The sequence below is a fragment of the Manis pentadactyla genome, chromosome 4 (genome assembly GCF_030020395.1).
Source record: "Manis pentadactyla isolate mManPen7 chromosome 4, mManPen7.hap1, whole genome shotgun sequence".
Taxonomy (NCBI): Eukaryota; Metazoa; Chordata; class Mammalia; order Pholidota; family Manidae; genus Manis; species Manis pentadactyla.
Genome location: NC_080022.1, coordinates 113353705 through 113369513, shown reverse-complemented (window position 1 = coordinate 113369513; position 15809 = coordinate 113353705). Strand labels below are relative to the sequence as shown.

Genomic DNA, 15809 nt, shown 5'->3' with positions numbered 1-15809 from the left:
ATATGCTAATGAAAAGAAATGAGCAAACTTCATTTAGATGAAATATCCCTAAGAATGAAATTTCACAGATTTCAAGTTCTCTTATGAACAGTTTAATGAAAATGTAGTTTTGAAGTACCCTCCATAATTGTTTACTAAGGAGGCAATTCCCAATCTATAAGAAAATCATCATTAAACCCAAGAATACAAATGCAAACTTTATTCCTACCTGCAATTTTAAAGAAGAAATTAAAACCAATTTCTTACACCCACCTATTGTCCTAGAATTGCTTCAGGCAGGTCCCCATGGACTGTCACATCCTAGGGAGAAATTAATTGGTTCTTACCAGTTTATGTCAAAGTTTCTGTTTAACCCCAACCTAGAACTTATATCTTTTATAAAGTAACTGGCTCAGGGTTACCACTTTGTTAATGAAGTCATAAGTAAAATTCTGAATATTAATAACTTTGTTTTATTGTTTTATTTAAGTTTAACAATTAAAGAAAATCAGAAATTTTGTCAAATATTCTATCCTTTCATGTTATGCGTGGCCAAATACTCTAACTTGCAGAAAGCAAGGTCTGTGAATCTCATACCAAATAGACACATGAGCAAATAGTAAGATAAACAAGCCCTTCCTGGAGACAAAGGTGGAGCTGGGCTTGATTAGGAATGAATCAGGTAATTACACAGAGTGGGTGTCTCCTTCCCAAGCTGCTCTTCAGGGCACAATTAAAATCCCTATAAAAGGTTGCAGCTCCCGCTGCCCAGTACACTTGCCAGAAGTGTCAGTGAGCACTCGACTTTTTCCTCTGGCGAAGTGGGTAAGTCCCCTTCAGTGGGATCATGTTCTTCATTTTCCAGCTCTTGTAGATGTTGGGGGGTAGCAGGAGAGGAAGGCATATGTGCTAGAAGGCATCAGTATCTTACAGTGACATATAACTCCCAACTCTATGCCATCTTCTTATGGAATGGAGACATGATTCTTCTCCCAAGGCTCTGAACTCTATAAGTTTGTACATCAGGGGTTTTTGGATGGTCATGTGTGACTCTGTTGGGGCTCATCTTCCTAAAAACTGCCATCTCAAAAGTTTGCCAACCCTCTGTTCTTTTTATATTGGTTCTACTCAATATAGGCCATTTTCATGTAGTAATGGCATCTGAGGTACTGGAGTTGAGAAGTAATTAAAGAAGTCACTTAGATGAACTATTGTGCTTACCTCATCAGTAAAGCTTTCCACGTATTCTTTCAGCATGGATCTGCTGCTGGCTCAGTCCTTTTTTTATAATGCCAAGATTCAAATGGTTTATTTGGGCTTAATAAGAGCTAACCATAGACCAATATTATTCAGTTTTCAAGTTTAATTTGACCCACTGACTCTGGAAGCCAGTCAGGAAGTACCTCTCAGAAGCTTTCAATAATTGAGTATTTGTAACATATCTGAGCTAAGGCAGATAACATGCACTCTCTGTTTTCTGCATTGGTATATCCGAATATCACAAAACCACCTTTGACTAGAAATAATTAGTGCTTAATCTTAGAACTGGTGGCTTATCAATTACTGCTAGATCTCTTACAAACTATAATGTTGGGAAATAATCCACATTTTTGTATTGTTTTAGTTACCACCAAAAGTTTTGCTGCCACTGTTATGTGTACATGGCTTCTATTTATTTTAGGATACTCTCAAATCTTCCTTTACACTTTGTCTTTCACCTATCCTCTTTGTTCAACTTTAGAGGATTATGCTTATGAGAGCAACATATCAAATTTAAATTTCTACATTCTTCTCTTCACTGTCTCATCTGAAATATATTAGCAAGCAGGAAGAGATTGAAGGAGAGAATATGGATAATCCAGATTTGGTGAACAATCCAGAGCTGACTACAAGATAGTTGGAAAATAATTCCCTGGTTTGAAATCTGTCTTCCCCTTTCTAAGTGCAATATTCAAAGATAAAATGTTTTGAAAGCCCAGGTTGAAAATAACTACTGTTGTAAAGTCAAATTATTTAGGAATCTATCTGAAACAGAACAGGTGAAACCTCCCCAAGATCAGAAACAGAGTTCTGATTCTAGACACTATTTTATTGTTCTAGGTTTACTTGAACTTGAAGGAAAAAAAATGTCTCCACTTCTGAAAAGCATCTTCGATATCACTAAAATTTTCAATCAGTGTGCCTCACATGACTGTGATAGGGCAGCCCTAGCCAAGAAAAACCTGAAGAACCTCCTTGAAAGAGAATTTGGAGATGTCCTTCAGGTAAGAATAAGAAAAGGAAATCACTCTATTGATTTGGGGTTATGAAATTTCTTTTTGGGAGGGACCAGAGCAAGGAATGGTTACTTCATATTCATTTTATGCCATGAAAGTTCTACACGATATTATCCATTCATTTCTGAGTCTGAAAGTACTTAATTGGCAGAGTAGCCTGAATAGTCTTAAAGAAGTTGCTAGCAAGTTTTTCATGTACTTGATGGCAATGGCAATGTGAACTGTTCATGGGAAGTTACACCAAAGATGTCAGGTCAAACTAAACTTGGGAGGAACTTTACTTCCAAATTACATTTCATTTCTAAGTTAAATTTACTTTCAAATTGCAATAATTAGAACCAACCTGGCCTGTAGTAAAATGGTGTTGCCATAAATGTTTTGTTCTGTTTTCAAACATGGGATAAATCAAATCAGGGATATTACTTCAGACAGAAATGGCTGCTGCAAATCTTCATGTATTTCCATTGTATTGCTCTCTTGGGGATGAGTTCATTCTTTTCCCCCAGCTAAAGAGAACTTGGGTTATTCTGATCAGCATTAAATCACAAGATGCTGGTGGTTGGCCATAGGGAAGAACGGGGTGGGGACAGGAAACAGGGAAGAGAGTGAGAGGTACAAATTTCCAGTTATAAAATAAATGACTGCGATGAAAAGTACAGCATAGGGAATATGGTAAATTCATTATGTACATAATCGTTGTATCACTATTGTACACCTAAAACCAATATAATATTGTTTATCAACTATACTTCAATAAAAGCAATAAATTTGAAGATGAAAAAATTGTGCATGCTTCAAAATGAGATGTTCACATTTTACATGGGAACAAGACTCAATAATCCCTGGGCGCTTTTTATAATTGCTCTTAGTGTCTTTTGAGCGTCAGCATACCGTAAAATATGCATTGCATGTGAAAGTTTATTACCTGTAAATAATGCATTTAAAATTCGTGTTTCCATTTTTTTCAGAGACCACATGACCCTGAGACTGTTGATCTGATCCTGGAACTTCTTGATCGTGACTGTAACGGACCTGTCGATTTCAATGAATTCCTCCTGTTCATTTTCAAGATGGCTCAAGCTTGTTACTACGCTCTTGGCCAGGCTTCGGGGCTGGCTGAGAAAGGAGCCAAGGGTGAGGAAAAGGTGAACCTGTTACAAGATCGCGGGCAAGAAGACCAAAGGGGATTGGAGCCCCAGAGACGACTGGAAGAAGAGCGCAGGGAGAAGAGGAAGCTTGCTGAGGAAGAGGAGCAGAGAGAAAATTTGCAAAAGAGACGTGAGCAGCAGCTGCAGAGGCGAGAACGGGAAGAGCGCCGTGGGAGGCAAGAGCAGCTGCGGAGGCCCAAGGGACGGGAGCCTGAGGAATTTCCTGACCAAAAGCAAAGGCAGAAGCGGCAGGAGCAGCGGGAGAGACAGCGCCTGGAGGAGGAGCGGCGCGAAAGCCAGGAAGAAGAGCTACTGCAAAGGCAGGAGCGGCAGGGGCTGAGGAGGGAGCGCCCCGGGGAGAAACGACAGCGAATGAGAGAACGTCAGGCACAGGGCGACAGGGCGCCTCAGGAGGAAGAGGAGCAGATGCTGAAACTCGAGAGGCAGGTGCAGAGAGAAAGCCAGGAGCTGAAGAACAAGCGACAGGAGGGGGAGCAGCAGCTGTTACGGCAGAGGCGCTGTCGCGAGGAGCGTGAGATGCAAGAGCAGGAGCTGGCGGGGGAGTCGGAGCAGGAAGAGGCCGGCGAGCGGGCCGAAAGCCGCACCCCGAGGCGGCAGTGGCAGCCAGAAAGCAGAGCCGACGCCCGTCACGGTGAAGGCTACTCGAGGCTGGAGGCGGAGAGGAGGCGGCGCCAGGAGCTCGAGCTGCTGCTGCAGGAACCGGAGGACGACGCCCAGCGGCTGACCCGGCCTCTGCCCCTCCCGGAGGAGCGCGAGCAGCCCCCGAGTCGGGAGGAGCAGGCGCGCCTGAAGGAGGAGGAGAAAGAACAGCGCCGCAACCTCAAATGGCAGTGGCAGAAGGAAGAGAGCGAGAGGCGCCGCCAGACGCTGTGGGTCAGGCCCCCGTTGGTGCAGCAAAAGGAGCGTCGGCTGAGGGCGGAGAAGCGCCAGGAATGGGAACAGCTGTTCGGTGAGGAGGAGGAGGAGCAGCGCCGCCAGCTAGTGCCGAGGGAGCTGGCGCAGCAGTTCCGCTTGGAAGACAGCCTGCAAGAGGATGAGAAGAGTCGACGCGAGGAGCTGCGCCGCGACCAGAGATGGAGGTGGCAACTAAAGGAGGAAAGCCAGATACGCCGCCGCACGCCGTACGCCAATTCAGCTCAACGCGAGCAGCTGAGGGAGGACGAGCAGCTACAGAGGGAGAAGAGGCGCCAGGAGCAGGAGCAGCAATATCGGGAGGACGAGCAGCAGCAGAGCGAGGAACTCGCGAAGAGGCGCCAGGAGCGAGAGAGACAGTATCTGCAGGACGAGGAGCTGCAGCGTGAGAAAGGGCAACTGCAGAGGGACAGGAGGCGCGACTCGCGGGAGAGACGAGATAGGGAGGAAGAGCAGCTGCAGCTAGAGGACCGCGAAAACGGGAGGCTGCAGGAGCCGGAGAGACAATATCGGGAAGAAGAGCTGCAGCAGGAGGAAGAGCGACTGCAGAGGGAGAGGAGGCACCAGCAGCAAGACAGGCAGTATCTGGAGGAGGAGGCGCTGCAGCGGCTGGACAGGAGGCGACAATTCCGAGATGAGGATCAGCGCCGCGGTCTGAAATGCCAGTGGCAACCAGGAAAAGAAAATGAAATTCGTAGTAACAGAGTTTACCCCAAACGCAGAGAGAATGAAGAAAAGATCCGGCATTTGGAAGATTCCCGGGTGCGGGAGAGACCATACCTGCAGGATCGGTGGCCCCTGCAGGCTGACCAGGAAGAGGAGAGAGCACGAGAGCAGTCGAGGAGCTGGCAGCAGCACGAAACGCAATTCCGAGCCGAAGTGCTGCAAGAAGAGCGACCGGAAGCCAAAAGGCGAGACAGGAAGCCCCTAGAGGACGAGCAGCTGCTGAGAGAGGAAAGGAAAGAGAGAAGACGATGTCAGGAAGAAGATAGAAAGTTCCGTGAGGAGGTGCAGCGACTGCGCAGCCAGAATCGAAATGGTGCCTTCTCCGAAGATGAACAATTGTGGCGCGTAGAACAAGAGGAAGAACAGAGGCGCCTGCGGCAGAGAGGCAGCAAGTTCCTAGAGGAAGAGCAGAGCCTCCAGCAGGAGCGAGAAGAAAAGCGACGCGGCAGGGAGCAGGACAGGGAGTTCTGCGAGGAAAAGGAGCTGCAGCATGAGAAGGAAGAGCTGAGGAGCCGGCAGGAACGAGACCGGCAGTACCCGACGAAGGAAAAGTTTGCCGGGGAAGAAAAGAGGCGTCGTCCGGAGCAAGAACTTCGACAAGAAGAGCAGAGACGCAGCGAGGAACTGGAGTGGAAATTGCTGGAAGAAAAGCTCCGCCACCAAGAGCGCGACCGCCAGCGGAGCCGTGGCCATGGCTGGGAGGAAGAAGACAAGGGCCATAGGCACGTGCTGGAGCCCAGAAAGCGTCAGTTTGCCCGTGCCCCGGTGCGCTCGAGCCCACTGTACCAGTACATCCAAGAGCAGAGATCTCAATGCCGCCCTTAAGAGGTGCTGCCAAGACACCCGCCAAAGCTGAGAGCAAAGGAAAATGAAAAACACTTGGTACCAAATGACTCAAATGTTTCTGGTTGTGGGAATACTCTCTTATGTTAGAATGTCTTTTTCATGTACCTTGTACTCCTGCCTTTTACTCTTCCTCAAGTAGTTCTTCACTGTGAGGTGTCTTAGGTGTTTGGTGCAGATACGGTGTGCTTTTTTAAAAACAAATCATTTAATTGGTTTGGGGAACATGTTAATTGGTTGCTTTCAAAAGTAAGAATATCACAATTTGAAATTCAAAAACATTGGGTCTTTTTTTTAAAGGTTGGTCCATCCTCTGGAGAATTCCGATATTTTTAATATTGGCATTTCTTCTTGGGTCTAAATTACATTAATTTTTACTTCCAAATAGCGTCTCATCTTTTGTGGAATAATTAGCACAGGTTCTTAAAGGGGGCTGAATTTTTACAGCAACCCTTGAATAGCTAATGGGGAGTGACTTATACAGAAAAACTCCCTGTGAAATCAGCCCATAACTGGAAAAATACCTGTTAAGAATAAGGTTTAGCTTGAAGACTTGGAATTTGAATTAGACATTTCTTACACTTAACTCAGTAAACACTTAAAATCCCATTAAACAAAAGCAAAGTGTTTCTCAACTCCAGAGCTCAAATTTTAAAACTATGTCTGCTGTACTCTGTAGTGCTCAGTTCTCTTCCCCCAGTCTTCGAGTTTGAGAACAGTGCTACCTCTGTTAATTTTAGCTGAGGGGGAACCTGCTCAGAATCCTGTAAACATCTCTTTTGCTTTAGGGCCAGTACAGAGAGCATTTTTGGGCAGGGAAAGGGAAAAATCTGGACAGAGGGACAAGTTCCTAGAGGCTTTTTGACGAGACCCATTAGCCCACAATCACTTGAGGCCTATTGATACTACCTTGGAGACATTCTTGTTGAAATAATAGGACTGTGTGAAGTATTAATAATAAATGTTTGGCAAACAATTATTTTTCTCTATTTTTACTATGCACCAAATGTTAACTCAAGATCTAACAGTCTGTAAGCTAACATAAGTTCTCAATCACTTAAGGGTATTTGGTTACTATTTATGTCTACATATGAAAACAGAAAGAAAAAAAAAACTATTTTCCCCAACCATTTTTCCTTGTTAGGGTAAACCCTATATTACTTCCTTCCCCAATTCACAATTCTCTTTCCAAATCTCTATGTTTTTGACCCCACATCTTTCTGTACTTTTTCTTGCAGTGACTCACCGGTCACGTCAAATAATGGTGCCCCCAGTATTTGTTAATATTTCCTTCTGAGAATGTAGCAGCTTCTTGGTCTCTGATGTTTGATGAACCTATGTCCTGAAAGTTCAGCTCAGCCTTATAGAAATTATAGATGACTTGTTCAAATAAGCAACACAGTCCATGAAATAACTTAGAATGTGCTCAATAGTAATCAGGCCTAAAGTATCAAATTACCATCTAATAATCCAAACACCCCTGTACCACCTTGCTGGAGTCAATATTTAATAGTATTCACACCATGGTAACTTGGAATAAGTCCAAGAATGCTCTTATCCAAGAAAGCATCATTTCTAATTGTGAAGGTCATGGATGAGAACTTGTTCTAAGTATAGACACTCAACATTTTGGTCAATGGTGAAGAAGAGAAAGCTAAGCCTGTAGGTCCTGAGCATCATTCTGATAGAGCAAAGTGCAAAGAACACAAGCCTCTCTCTCACTTTAACACAAACAGCAGATGTCCACCAAAAACAAAACCTGGGAATCCCCTGATATTACCTTGGAACTTCCATCTCTTTCAAATGATTTCTAACTGCAAAACTATTTTTCTCCTAAGGCAACTGCATGCTTTTCACTAATTAAGGATCTTCATAGACACCTTCACTTGCTTTTCCCAGGATCCTCTTAAAGGGCATTCATTTCAGAGCCTCCTTATAAATGCCAGCCCTAGGATACTCCTGAAATATACACTCATCATCTAAGCTACATGTAGTTCAACAAAAACAATTATGGTAAAAACAATCAAAGCCCTTCAGACTCCTTGTAGCACTTTACAAGATGAAGGAAGAACCAATTTCTAAAGAAGAAATTATTGTTTCATCACATTACAATAAAATGTAGTTTAAAAAAATGTGCCAGCCAGTTCACACCCTTTGGCTCTTCTTTCACCATGCTGGCAGGCCAAGCCTCCTGCTCCAACTAGATAATGTACATACATGGGCAGAGCTTTGAGGCTATTGAGCAACTGGCTGCTTAACTATAAACTGGGAGCTGTACTAACATCACTTTGGCTCCTGCTGGAAAGTAGGGTTGAGGGTTTAATGTGCTCTGTAATGGAAAAGCTGGTTTCCACATGTTATGGGCTAAATTATATCCCCTGCTAAATATCTATATGTTGAAGTCCTAACCCTCAGTACCTTAGAATGTAACTGTATTTGGAGACAGAGCATTTAAATACATAATTAAATTAAAAAGAACTCATTATGTTGACCCTAATCCAATATGACTGGCATCCTTATAAGAAGAGGAAATTTGTGCACAGACACAAATAGGAGGAGTAGGATGTGAAAACACAGGAAGAAGATGACCATCTACATGGTCCTTACAGCCCACAGAAAAAACCACCCCTACTGACACCTTGATCTTAGACTTTTAGCCTCCAGAACTGTGAGAAAATTAATTTCTGTTGGTTAAGCTACCCAGTCTGTGGCACTTTGTTATGACAGTCCTAGTATACTAATATCCCATGTAAAGTGAGCTATGTTTCTAGGGAAACCTGTTGTGTGATGATCTTTGTCCTTTGACATTGTACAAGCACATCCTGGTAGCACAAAGTCAATTTTTTTATTAAATCTGCCATAGGTTCTATTGTCCAATGGAAATAATTAGAAGCCTGAGGTTCACTCATTCATTCAGCAAATTATTGAGGTCCTGTTATGTGCAAGGCATTCTAGGCAATAGGCTTTCAGTGATGAAGTAGTAATTTTGGCCTGTTCCTTCACTTTACTATCTGTGTGTCCTAAGCAAGCCACTTAATCTTTCTGGGTTGCCATTGTTTCATATTTAAAACTACAAAGCTGGGATAGCTATCACCAAGGTTATTCCCAGAACTGGAAAAAAATGTACTTGAATTCTACCATTCAGCTTATTAAACTGAAACTCTCAGAGCAACTCAATCTTTCACCCCAACTTCTACTTTTAGCTAACAGAAAACAGACAAGAATTAACTAATGAAGGTGATTATCAGAGCCTATATCCAACCTCAAAGATCTTTCCCTTCTAGCCAATCAAATCTGAATTTCCCTCCATTTGCCTCCCAAACTCCTTTTCAGAACACCTTCCTGTCATCCCAGGTTTATTCATTGAGGGAGAGATCCTAAACCTGCCCCATTTTCTGTGACCCTCACTAAAGATCATTGCCCCTCTGATTTATGAACTTCACATATTCAAGTAATCATTCCCATTCTTTTTGGAGGAGAAAATGAAGTCCTACAACTTGGTTCCATTCAAACTAAAAGGCTGTGGGCATTAGTTAAGTATGAAATCATCTCTGCTTCATCTTTTGCACTAATTACACATTGCTAATATTTTGTTTTCTGATTTTTTAAATTCATTTTGTTATCATTTATCTACAATTACATGAAGAACATTATGTTTACTAGACTACCCCCTTCACCAAGTCCCCCCCACAAACCCCATTACATTCACTGTCCATCAGCGTAGTAAGATGCTATAGAATCACTACTTGTCTTCTCTGTGTTGCACACCCCTCCCTTGCCCCCCCCACACATTATACATGTGAATCGTAATGCACCCTTTCTTTTTCCCCGCCCTTACCCCTCCCTTCCCACCCATCCTCCCCAGTCCCTTTCGCTTTGGTAACTGTTATTCCATTCTTGGGTTCTGTGATTCTGCTGCTGTTTTGTTCCTTCAGTTTTCCTTTGTTCTTATACTCCACATATGAGTGAAATCATTTGGTACTTGTCTTTCTCTGCCTGGCTTATTTCACTGAGCACAATACCCTCTAGCTCCATCCATGCTCTTGCAAATTGTAGGATTTTTTTTCTTCTTCTGGCTGAATAATATTCCATTGTGTATATGTACCACCTCTTCTTTATCCATTCATCTACTGATGGACACTTAGGTGGCTTCCATTTCTTGGCTATTGTAAATAGTGCTGCAATAAACATAGGGGTGCATCTACTTTTCAAACTGGGCTGCTGCACTGTTAGGGTAAATTTCTAAAAGTGGAATTCCTGGGTCAAATGGCATTTCTATTTTGAGCTTTTTGAGGAACCTCCATACTGCTTTCCACAATGGTTGAATTAATTTACCTTCCCACCAGCAGTGTTGGAGGGTTCCCCTTTCTCCACAACCTCACCAACATTTGTTGTTGTTTGTCTTTTGGATGGTGGCGATCCTTACTGGTGTGAGGTGATATCTCAATGTGGTTTTAATTTGCATTTCTCTGATGACTAGCAATGTGGAGCATCTTTTCATGTGTCTGTTAGCCATTTGAACTTCCTCTTTGGAGAACTGTCTGTTCAGCTCCTCTGCCCATTTTTTTTTAAATTTTGGTATCATTAATATACAATTACATGAAGAACATTATGATTACCAGGCTTCCCCCTTCACCAAGTCCCCCCCCACGTACCCCTTCACAGTCACTCTCCATCTGCATAGTAAGATGCTGTAAAATCACTACTTGTCTTCTCTATGTTGCACAGCCCTCCCCGTGCCCCGCCCCCCATGATACATGCTAATCGTAATTCCTCTGCCCATTTTTTAATTGCCTTATTTGGTTTTTGTTTGTTGAGGTGCGTGAGCTCTTTATATATTTTGGATGTCAAGCCTTTATCAGATCTCTCATTTATGAATCTTTCTCCTATACTGTAGGGTACCTTTTTGTTCTATTGATGGTATCCTTTGCTGTACAGAAGCTTTTCAGCTTTATATAGTCCCACTTGTTCATTCTTGCTTTTGTTTCCCTTGCCCAGGGAGATATGTTCATGAAGAAGTCGCTCGTGTTTATATCCAAGAGATTTTTGCCTATGTTTTTTCCTAAGAGTTTTATGGTTTCATGACTTACATTCAGGTCTTTGATCCATTTGGAGTTTACTTTTGTGTATGGGGTTAGACAGTGATCCAGTTTCATTCTCTCACATGTAGCTCTCCAGTTTTGCCAGCACCATCTGTTGAAGAGACTGTCATTTCCCCATTGTATGTCCATGGCTCCTTTCTTGTATATCAATCGGCCATATATGTTTGGGTTAATGTCTGGAGTCTCTATTCTGTTCCACTGGTCTGTGGCTCTGTTCTTGTGCCAGTACCAAACTGTCTTTATGGTGGTTTTGTAGTAGAGCTTGAAGTTAGGGAGTGAGATCCCCCACTACTTTATTCTTCCTTCTCTGGATTGCTTTGGCTATTCTGGGTCTTTGGCGGTTCCATATGAATTTTTGAGCAATTTGTTCCAGTTCATTGAAGAATGCTGTTGGTAATTTGATAGGGATTGCATCAAATCTATATATTGCTTTGGGCAGGATGGCCATTTTGACTATATTAATTCTTCTTAGCCAAGAGCATGGGATGAGATTCCATTTGTTAGTGTCCTCTTTAATTTCTCTTAAGAGTGTCTTACAGTTTTCAGGGTATAGGTCTTTCACTTCCTTAGTTAGGTTTATTCCTAAGTATTTTATGCTTTTTGATGCTATAGTGAATGGAACTGTTTTCCTGATTTCTCTTTCTATTAGTTCATTGTTAGTGTATAGGAAAGCCACAGATTTATGTGTGTTAATTTTGTATCCTGCAACTTTGCTGTATTCCATTATCAGTTCTAGTAGTTTTGGAGTGGAGTCTTTAGGGGTTTTTATGTGTAATATCATGTCATCTGCAAATACTGACAGTTTAACTTCTTCTTTACCAATTTGTATTGGTTATATTTCTTACTTTTGTCTAATTGCCATGGCTAGGATCTCCAGGGCTATGTAGAATAACAGTGGGGAGAGTGGGCATCCCTGTCTTGTTCCCAATCTCAGAGGAAAAGCTTTCAGCTTCTCACTTGTTCAGTATAATGTTGGCTGTGGGTTTATCATATATGGCTTTTATTGTGTTGAGGTACTTGCCCTCTATGCCCATTTTGTTGAGAGTTTTTATCATGAATGGATGTTGAATTTGTAGAATGCTTCTTCAGGATCTATGGAGATGAACTTGTGGGTTTTGTTCTTTTTTTGTTGATGTGGTGGGTGATGTTAATGGATTTTCGAATGTTGTACCATCCTTGCATCCCTGGGATGAATCCCACTTGGTCATGGAGTATGATCCTTTTGATGTATTTTTGAATTCGGTTTGCTAATATTTTGTTGAGTATTTTTGCATCTACGTTCATCAGGGATATTGGTCTGTAATTTTCTTTTTGGTTGGGTCTTTGCCTGGTTTTGGTATTAGGGTGATGTTGGCTTCATAGAATGAGTTTGGGAGTATTCCCTCCTCTTCTATGTTTTGGAAAACTTTAAGGAGAATGGGTATTATATCTTCTCTGTATGTCTGATAAAATTTTGAGGTAAATCCATCTGGCCTGGGGGATTTGTTCTAGGGTAGTGTTTTGATTACCGATTCAATTTCATTGCTCATAATTTGTTTGTTTAGATTTTGTGTGTCTTCCTTAGTCAGTCTTGGAAGGTTGTATTTTTCTAGGAATTTGTGCATTTCTTCTAGGTTTTCCAGCTTGTTAGCATATAGGTTTTCATAGTAGTCTCTAATAATTCTCTGTATTTCTGTGGGGTCCGTCATGATGTTTCCTTTCTCATTTCTGATTCTGTTGATGTGTGTTGAATCTCTTTTTCACTTAATAAGTCTGGCTAGAGGATGATCAATTTTGTTTATTTTCTCAAAGAACCAGCTCTTGATTTCATTGATTTTTTCTATTGTTTATTCTTCTCAATTTTATTTATCTCTTCTCTTATCTTTATTATGTCCCTCCTTCTGCTGACTTTATGCCTCATTTGTTCTTCTTTTTCCAATTTCAATAATTGTGACATTAGACTATTCATTTGGGTTTGTTCTTCCTTCTTTAAATATGCCTGGAGTGCTATATACTTTCCCCTTAAGACTGCTTTTGCTGTGTCCCACAGAAGTTGGGGCTTTGTGTTGTTGTTGTCATTTGTTTCCATATATTGCTGGATCTCCATTTTAATTTGGTCATTGATCCATTGATTATTTAGGAGCATGTTGTTAAGCCTCCATGTGTTTGTGAGCCTTTTTTTCTTTGTACAATTTATTTCTAGTTTTATACCTTTGTGGTCTTAAAAGTTGGCTGGTAGGATTTCAATCTTTTGGACTTTACTGAGGTTCTTTTTGTGGCCTAGTATGTGGTCTATTCTGGAGAATGTTCCATGTGCACTTGAGAAGAATGTGTATCCTGTTGCTTTTGGATGTAGAGCTCTATAGTTGTCTATTAGGTCCATCTGTTCTAGCGTGTTGTTCAGTGCCTCTGTGTCCTTACTTATTTTCTGTCTGGTGGATCTGTCCTTTGGAGTGAGTGGTGTGTTAAAGTCTCCCAAAATGAATGCATTGCATTCGATTTCCTCCTTTAGTTCTGTTAGTATTTGTTTCACATATGCTGGTGCTCCTGTGTTGAGTGCATGTATGTTTATAATGGTTATGTCCTCTTGTTGGACTGAGCCCTTTATCATTATGTAATGTCCTTCTTTATCTCTTGTTACTTTCTTTGTTTTGAAGTCTATATTGTCTGATACAAGTACTGCAACACCTGCTTTTTTCTCCGTGTTGTTTGTATAAAAGATCTTTCTCCATCCCTTGACTTTTAATCTGTGCATGTCTTTGGGTTTGAGGTTAGTCTCTTGTAAGCAGCATATAGATGGGCCTTGTTTTTTTATCCATTCAGTGACTCTATGTCTTTTGATTGGTGCATTCAGTCCATTTACATTTAGGGTGATTATCGATAGGTATGTACTTATTGCCATTGCAGGCTTTAGATTTGTGGTTACCAAAGGTCCAAGGTTAATTTCCTTACTATCTAAGAGTCTAACTTAACTCACTTAGTATGCTGTTACAAACACAATCTAAAGGTTCTTTTCTGTTTCTCCTCCTGTTTCTTCCTCCTCCATTCTTTATATTTTAGGTATCATATTCTGTACTTTTTGTCTATCCCTTGATTGACTTTGGGGATAGTTAATTTAATTTTGTGTTTGCTTAGTAATTATCTGTTCTACTTTCTTTACTGTTGTTTTATTACCTCTGGTGAGAACTATTCAACCTTAGGAACACTTCCATCTATAGCAGTCCCTCCAAAATTGACTGTAGAAATAGTTTGTGGGAGGTAAATTCTGTCAGCTTTTGCTTATCTGGAAATTGTTTCATCCCTCCTTCAAATTTAAATGATAATCTTGCCGGATAAAGTAATCTTGGTTCCAGGCCCTTCTGCTTCATGGCATTAAATACATCATGTCACTCACTTCTGGCCTGTAAGGTTTCTGCTGAGAAGTCTGTTGTTTGTCTGATGGGCTTTCCTTTGTATGTGATCTTATTTCTGTCTCTGGCTGCTTTTAACAGTCTGTCCTTATTCTTGATCTTTCCCATTTTAATTACTGTGTGTCTTGGTGTTGTCTTCCTTGGGTCCCTTGTGTAGGGGATCTGTGGATCTCCATGGCCTGAGAGACTATCTCCTTCCCCAGATTGGGGAAGTTTTCAGCAACTACCTCCTCAAAGACACTTTCTATCCCTTTCTCTTTCTCTTCTTCTTCTGGTACCCCTATAATGCAAATATTGTTCCATTTGCATTGGTCACACAGTTCTCTCAATATTCTTTCATTCTTAGAGATCCTTTTTTCTCTCTGTGCCTCAGCTTCTTTGTATTCCTCTTCTCTAGCTTCTATTTCATTTATCGTCTCCTCCACCATATCCAATCTGCTTTTAATACCCTCCATTGTGCTCTTCAATGATTGGATCTCTGACCTGAATTCATTCCTGAGTTCTTGGATGTCTTTCCGTACCCCAATTAGCATGTTGATGATTTTTATTTTGAACTCCCTTTCAGGAAGAGTCACGAGGTCCATATCATTTAAGTCTTTCTCGGGAGTTGTATTAATAATTTTACTCTGGACCAGGTTTCTTGGGCGTTTCATATTTGTATATAGCGCCCTCTAGTGTCCAGAAGCTCTATTCTGGAGCTGCTCAGCCCCTGAAGCCATGTCGGGGGTCACAGGGGAGCGGTATTGGTGCCTGGGTGGAGGAAAGGGCTGTTCCCCACTTCCCAGCTGCTGTGCCTATCTCCACTGCCTGAACTAGTGAGCCAAGCACACAGATATAAGCTTTTGTCCCAGAGCAGGCGGATGTGGATCCCTGCTTTCCACAAGTGGCTGGAATTCCAGTCTCCCCAGGAACTCCGCCTGTCCCAGGTTTCCAACCCCGTAATCAGTAGAGTATGATGAAAGCACCATGAAGTGTAGGTTTGTGCTCCCAGCACAGATCTCTGGAGCTAGATATTCAGCAGTCCCAAGTCTTCCACTCCCTCCCTGCTCCATTTCTCTTCTGCCTGCCAGTGAGTTGGGGTGGGGGAAGGGCTTGGGTCCCACTGAGCCACAACCCTGGTATGTTACCCCATTCAGTGACGTCTGCTATTTTCTCCACGTGTATGCAGTCTGTGCCATCCTCTTTCCTGTTGCTCTCTCAGGATTAGTTGCACCAACTGTATTTTCTAATTGTATCCAATTTTAGGAGGAAGCCTCTGTCTCTCCTCTTACACTGCCATCTTTAATGTTTTGTTATTATTTTTAGAAAACACAGGCTACAACTTGGAATTCTTTATTTATATATTCCTACCATGATAAACAATAAGTGATAAAGACCTAAGAAATTCTGATGAAATGTGTACTGTCTCACTAG

General features: G+C 41.9%; 1 protein-coding gene across 1 annotated transcript; it reads left to right on the top strand.

Moving 5' to 3' along the window:
• The first annotated feature begins 731 nt into the window (after positions 1-731).
• On the top strand, positions 732-6881 carry LOC118922401 (trichohyalin). Its single transcript, XM_057500753.1, has 3 exons — positions 732-804; positions 2080-2243; positions 3224-6881. Exons 2-3 carry the CDS (start codon positions 2106-2108, stop codon positions 5885-5887), a joined length of 2802 nt encoding a protein of 933 aa, XP_057356736.1. The 5' UTR covers positions 732-804; positions 2080-2105; the 3' UTR covers positions 5888-6881.
• Positions 6882-15809: the final 8928 nt, after the last annotated feature.

Excerpts from the sequence above, each read along its gene's own strand:
- LOC118922401 (XM_057500753.1), top strand. The coding sequence starts at position 2,106 with ATGTCTCCACTTCTGAAAAGCATCTTCGATATCACTAAAATTTTCAAT. Across the intron at positions 2,244-3,223 it reads AATTTGGAGATGTCCTTCAG|AGACCACATGACCCTGAGAC; the intron begins GTAAGAATAAGA and ends CATTTTTTTCAG.